At 28.9% G+C, this 7,071-nt stretch overlaps 1 protein-coding gene across 1 annotated transcript; it reads right to left on the bottom strand.

Annotated features, from left to right (window-relative positions):
- Positions 1 to 260: 260 nt before the first annotated feature.
- LOC105793523 (uncharacterized) lies at positions 261 to 2,187 on the bottom strand. The gene is made up of 3 exons (XM_052634129.1): positions 1,875 to 2,187; positions 1,139 to 1,285; positions 261 to 1,055 (listed from the first exon to the last, which is right to left on the bottom strand). Exons 1-3 carry the CDS (start codon positions 1,905 to 1,907, stop codon positions 921 to 923), a joined length of 315 nt encoding a protein of 104 aa, XP_052490089.1. The 5' UTR covers positions 1,908 to 2,187; the 3' UTR covers positions 261 to 920.
- Positions 2,188 to 7,071: the final 4,884 nt, after the last annotated feature.

Genomic DNA, 7,071 nt, shown 5'->3' with positions numbered 1-7,071 from the left:
ATTTTTTAATTTAATTGCTCATGGTTCATCAAGGATAGTGCTTAGCCAGAGAAACTATGCAGTAGAACTTATTGCAGAAGCCGGATTAGAAGGAGCTAAACCTGTGTCAACTCCAATGGAACAAAACAGAAGATTAACAACACAGGAGTATGATCAATGTTTACATATAGGAGGAGATGACTTTCTTGAAGATGTTATTGCTTATAAAAGATTGATTGGAAAGCTGCTCTACTTAACTGGTACAAGACGAGATATAGCATACTCAGTGCAATATCTTAGTCAGTTCATGCAACAGCCAAAGAAATCTCACTATGAACCAGCACTTAGAATAGTTAAATATGTCAAGAAAAATCTAGGACAAGGATTTTATTGTCTGCAAAAGGCATTTTACATATGGAGGCTTATTGTGATTCAGACTGGGCTGCATGTCCTATGGCAAGAAGGTAAACTTCTAGTTTCTGTATCAAGTTGGGAAGTCACTTATTTCTTGGAAATCAAAGAAACAAGCCATTGTTTCCAGGTCTTCAGCTGAGACAGAGTATAGAAGCATGGCAGTGGCAGTAGCTGAAGTAATTTGGATGAATTAAAGTTGAAAAAGCTGTAAAATTACATTGTGATAATCAGGCAGCTTTACAAATAGCAGCAAATCCTGTCTATCATGAGATAACTAAGCACATAGAAATCGACTGTCATTTTGTTAGGGAGAAAATCCAAGGACTGATCAAGACCCAACATGTTTCAACTAAAGAATAGACTGCAGACATAATGACAAAGAGCCTAAGTGTGCAACAGCATAAGTATCTAGTTCCAAGTTGGAAATGAAAGATATTTTTCACCCCCTCAACTTGAGGGGGATTGTCCAAAACAAAACAATATATATGAAGAAAATCAATTGTTGGGTGTTAAGAATATTTCGGACATTAAAAGAAGGGAGCCCTTTGAGGTTTTCCTTTTCTTTTGTGCTTTAGTTGCTCAACTTTCAAAGCTTTCTTAGGGGACATGATCGAAAGAAAAGGGGGAGCTAAATCGCTTGATTTCCTCTCAAATGCTATGACCTGCTCATTGAAATTCGCAAATTACCATAAATAAATAAATGTGATTAATTAATTAATAATAAACCTAAATTGTAATTACGTACCTTGCAAGAAATAGAGCAATAACGATAAAGATCTGGTTCAGCTAACCTTCTCTTGCAGATGTCACATGATGTCTCAGTGTTCAATATCGGACCACAATGGGGGAGAGGATTCAATGCTATTACCAGCCGTTTATTGCACTTATATGGCTAAAATAAAATGATAAAAATAATATTATCAAATAGTGATTATGCATAAGCACTACGCGACATAATTAGATATAGTAATGGACCGAGACAAGAGTAGATGTTGTCAATTTCATTATCGCTCCATTGTTAGCATATTCTACTTTATCATTCGTCTACTTCATTATAAATGTATAATCTTAAAAATTACTATCATCCCATGAATGCATCCAACATCCACCTCACACCACTTCACTTCACTTTGATTTAATTTTTGCTAATTATTTTTAAAAAAATTTAATATTTTTATAGTCAAATAAATATTTAAACATAATCATTCAAAAATTACATTGGGTTTTTATACAACACATTGTAGAGCGGGGTAGAGTATGGCAAGCAATTACCATAACCATTCTTTATCCATCATCTAAAAAAAATCCACCCACCTTGCTCGGCAACCACTTTAAAAAAATATTCATTCTAATCAAAATAGATCGATTTGAAACTCATTAAGGACCTAACAATCTCATATAATTCTTTATCTATATTATCTCTTTTTTTTTTAAAGTGCATAAAGCAAATGGTAGCAGCAAGTAGGAAGATCAAGGGGTACCTGAATGTCAGCACAATCAATGTACTTCTCCATGGCAACTAGTGAGACAACATCCTTGTAGACATGCCGATATATTTTAAGAATCTTGTGATGGCGATGAGTGGTGGAAGACAAGCAATATTGGCAAGCAGATGAGTCACAGTTGATACAGTATCTGTTCTTTTCGTTCCTTCGAATTGGGTGAAGTGTACATCCATCAAAGAATGTTCTTTGCAGAAATGCTTCTACCCACTCTGGCTTTTCATTTCTCTTTTCTATAACTTCTTCTTCAACCTAACAAACCACCACCCAAAGCCATATACAACATATATTCAAGCATCACCATTCAATTCAAATTAACTAATTAATAGACCACGTGTAACTTTCTCATGTGTAGAACTCGAACTTAAACACTTAAACTCAAATTAACATTATTACTATATAAACCTTATAAATTTGTAAATTCGCACGCGTAATTTATCTTTTATGAATAATAAAATTAATAAAAGTTCTATAATTTTAATTATGATTTATTTATGATCTAATAAGTCTGTTTAACAAGATTTTAATGAAAGTATAGGCTTTGTAATAATAAACTTATCACTGGCAGAAACCATTTATTAGAAATAGTTAGTTTATTTATGGTTTTAGTCCTCTACTGTATTAGAATATGAGAATTAATTTCCTATTTTAATTTCACATAGCTTTTTGTCTTTGCTAGTTTAATCATTATCGTCGTTGGTAGTTTTTATCAAAATTTGTCAATCATATGCCACGTGAAATCAAAAATTCAATTTGACAAATTTTGGTAGAAACTACTTACAATTTTATTGATAGCAAGAGGATTTAAATCTCAAATTTTGTAAATATAAGGAATAACAACATATTTTAACCTTAATATAATTTTAAACATCTGAATGACATAGATTTATAATTATTAGTTGAATGTGACTGACTCAACTTTCCCCTACTACTCATGGTGTGCTTGAATTATAACCAAAAACATTTCAATTATCGCAACCACTAATGAGTTATCTCAAACTTATGAACTTAAACAGAAAATTATTTTAGTACTTTACCGTACCTGGCTAACAAAGTTGGAGGAATCACTCATGGTAGCTTGCATTGAATGGTGAGGGCAGAGAAGAGTCTGATTTTTCAGTGTTTAATTTGATAAGAAAGTTTGGTGATAAACATCGATGGAATCGAGGTGTAAATGAAGGACCAGATTTTGTTTGATGTTTAAAATTTTTGGGGATGTTTTCAATTTAGACCTCGAGAGAGGAGAGAGTGGTATGTTGATATTGCAGTGGCTAATTTGTATTTAATCACAAGAAAAAAACAAGGAATTATTGTTACTAATCCTTTTTTAATGTAATTAAAGTTTCAGTTACTCACTATTATAGCATTCCATATATAGACTAATAATGAAACTTAATTTTCCTCTATCAAACTTATATTTTCCATAAATTGTTTGTATTATTAGCCAACTTGGCTAACAGAAAAGGTGTAAAGTCTTAGTTTAATCGGAATGAGCATTGTTGTCAATGTAGAAATATGTGAGTTCGAGTGTGTTGAAGCATATTATGCTCCTATTTATGGGTTGGGGAGAAACTATAGATACTTCTAAGTATTGTGTCAAAAAAGAATAGACATAATCAGAATCTATAATGAGATTGTTCAAAAAATAATAGTAAGGAGAGTTCAGAATGGTCCAACTATTTACTTCGGATGGTTTGTTGAGTCAAGCCTTGGGTTTATGGTTTGTATATTGTTTTGGGCGTTGGGCCCATTTCCATTGCAGCTAGCTTTTACTGAAACATTAAGAGATTAACCCTCAGTCATACATTAATCATTAAGGATGAATAATTGGATCAATCTACCAACCAAAATTAAATGTATATTTTTAATCATACTTTAAATATTAAATATAATTTACATGACTTTATCAATATACCTATTAATGTTGAATATATGTAACACATGACTTTCATCAATTTACTTAATTACATATACCTATACTATATGTATTTAAGGTACTTATTGAATTAGTGTGACAAAAGTTTTTAGAATTGGATAGTGATCGAACCGATTAAATTATTGACTTCTGATTTGATCAATCTAACTGATTTGATAAAATAAATTATTTAAAAATATTTTTTTAAATTAGAGAAAATCATTTCAACTTATTTGACTTTCGGTTCAATCAACTGGTCGGACCAGTTCAGTCAATTCATTGGTTAACTAGTCTGACCCATTATTTTGAATCAATGCCTCGGTCGGTTCTCGGTCCAACTATTTCAATCAGCCAATCTGATTCGATTCTAAAAATAGTGAATGTCACCCTTCAACCGGGTCTCAACTTAATTGAGAAATTACCGAAAAACTTTCCTTTCATAAAATGATAGAAATTGTTATCAAGATATTTTTGCCATATCAAATCATTTGAAATCTAGAAAATTGTGTTTCATAATATTCGAACTCAAAAATTCGTAATTTTTAATATTTTTACCATTTCTAAAACTTCATTTAATTCTTAAATAATTTTTTATAAATATATTTGTTATATAATTTTTTCATCCATGATTTAATATTAATGAGGTTAAGGGTGAGTAAAATATGATTCGATTCAAAAATCAAAAAATTTCAAATTTCAAGTTAATCGAATCGAGTTATTCGAGTCAACACAAATAAGTAATTCGAGTCAACACAAATAAGTAATTCGAGTTCGAGTTGAGTTAAATTTTACGAATCGAATAACCTAAATAATTTGAATAACAAATTGATATAAATACCCATTTGGTCCCTATCAATTTTAAAATGAGCAATTTGGTCTCTCTCAATAAAACTTACAAAATAATTTTAAAATTAAAAATATTTATAAAAATTCTGAAATTTATATATTTTAAAAAATTAAAAAATTATAAATTATAAAGAATATATAAAGAAATTTAATTTTTTCTAAAATAATAATTTTAGGACCTAAATAAGTTAATTAATTATTCAAGTTTATCATACTAAAGTATCTCTTTTTTTTTTCTTATTTTGCTTTGAAAAGTATGTGCTTTAACATAGAATTAGTTATAAGGTAACAAAATTTTAATTTGACATATTTAAATTTTTTTAATTTAACTCAAATTATTTCACTCGATTCAACTCAACTAAAATTGTATTTTACTCAACTTAGGATGATAAGATAGGAATCGCCAACTCGATTAACTCGAAACTTTTTCACTCGATTCAATCGAACACTTGCTCTAAATGTGATTACAAAACAGGGGTGAAGGGAGAGTGCGAACATGGGCATTGGCCCTTTAAAATGAAAAATTGTTGCTTTAGATCTCTCAAAATTTATAAAATTTTAAGTTAATACATAGTAAAATTATAGTTTGATCCCTTAAAAATGTAAAATTTTGATATAATCTTTTTAAAAAATATAAAAGATATAAACTAATATATTAATAAAATTACATTATAACTCTCATAAAAATATATAATTTAATTTCTACCCTTAAAAAAATTTTATTTCTCCCTTGTTAGTTGTTACGAAAGGCACAAATTTTAAAGATCCCTTCCGTATCGGTGACTTATAACGATGGAGAAAGAGGTTTCTTGTACAATGTTAGGGATATAGTGGTGGTGATACAAATTAATGTAAAAGGGTGTGCAGTGTAAAGCGGATAAAGTAGGCGAAAGTAATTTTGTTTTATATAATGCTTAAAATTATTCATAGTATCTCTTTAATCCTTAATTAGGAGGACAATGCATTTCAGTACACTCAAACTCACGTCCTCCTACCTTGACAATAATACCGATGTCAATCGAGCTAAGACTAAATAAAGCTAGGCGAAAGTAACTTTAGTTGGCTTAAAGATAGAATTGGTTGAGTTATTAAATTTGGGTTTTAGAGTTTATTTTGATGAAATTATTTTATGAATTTTTAACTTATTTGGTAGAGTTTTAAGGTCTATTTTCACGTATATTTTTAAAAACAATAATTTTCAAGTAAACAAAAAATAATCAATAATTTTAGAGAAATTAATTGGTAGACGCTAATGAGGTTTTTAGACACTACAAACAGGGTTAAAGGTTGACAATTGTCTTATATGGGCATAATAAAATATTAAAAAATAAATATTTAAAAAAGGAGACACGTTAATTTTTAATACTGCTTGTGAAATAAAAAAAAGTACACCGTCAAGTGTACCAAATACTATAATATCTTTTGAAAAATATTTTGATATGGTATTTTTTAAGTAATTTTATTATTTTAAATATAAAATATTTATTTTATATCATAAAAATTAAATTTAATTATTATTTAAATAAAAATTAAATTAAACTAATTATTACTAACTTATAAATAAAATAAAAAAAACAATCCAAATACTATTGAATTCAAATCAATTTCACGATTTTTTTTCCATCCTTACGTACAAATAGTTGCGTGACGGGGAAATGAACTAGAGGCCGGAGCTCAGCTGCTCAAGGGAGCGTGGAATTTTAAGGCTAATGATAGTAGTGTTCTGGAAATGGTGATAAGGGTAAATTTGTAAAATCATGTGATTAGAAGTTCGATTCTATCTTTAGGAAAAAAAATACATTTTATGATCAATTGTTTAATTTTTCAAAAAGACACTTGTAATAAAATAATTAACTACTATTACTGACAGTATATTTGTGATCGACATTGTTACCGTTTCCACATATATTTGTGCTTAACTATTAAGGTTTGAGGGAAGACATGATCATTGTTTGAGTGGCCTATGGTAGAATAAAGAAAGCTTTTGTATGCCTTTTGAAGACTATTTTACAATGGTTGGGTTGAACAGGATCAATAGTTGAATCGATGATATTGTTGATTTTCAATTTAATTATCGAATTTCAATTAAATGAGTTATTAAAAATTTATAACAATTAAAATATCGTTAATTTTTTATTTGACAAAATTTTGATCTCAATTCAATTTTTTTTTTATTTCAAAAGATCCATTCAAAAATTGATTCAACCTTTTTGTTCAAATTAGAACTGTTAATGGGTCGGGCTAAGTCAATGCAAAAAATCAGTCATGTTTTCTACCTCAGCCCGAAAAATGGATTTAAAATTTTGCCCAAACTTAGCTCGAATAAAAATGCTAAACTCGAGTCTAGCCTAGCATGCCTGTATTAATTTTTTAGATTATTTTTTATATAAAAATAAATTTAAAAAATATAATACA

Source organism: Gossypium raimondii, chromosome 8 (assembly GCF_025698545.1).
Source record: "Gossypium raimondii isolate GPD5lz chromosome 8, ASM2569854v1, whole genome shotgun sequence".
Lineage (NCBI taxonomy): Eukaryota > Viridiplantae > Streptophyta > Magnoliopsida > Malvales > Malvaceae > Gossypium > Gossypium raimondii.
Note: the sequence above shows the minus strand (reverse complement) of the source record. Positions and strands in the feature narration are given on the sequence as shown.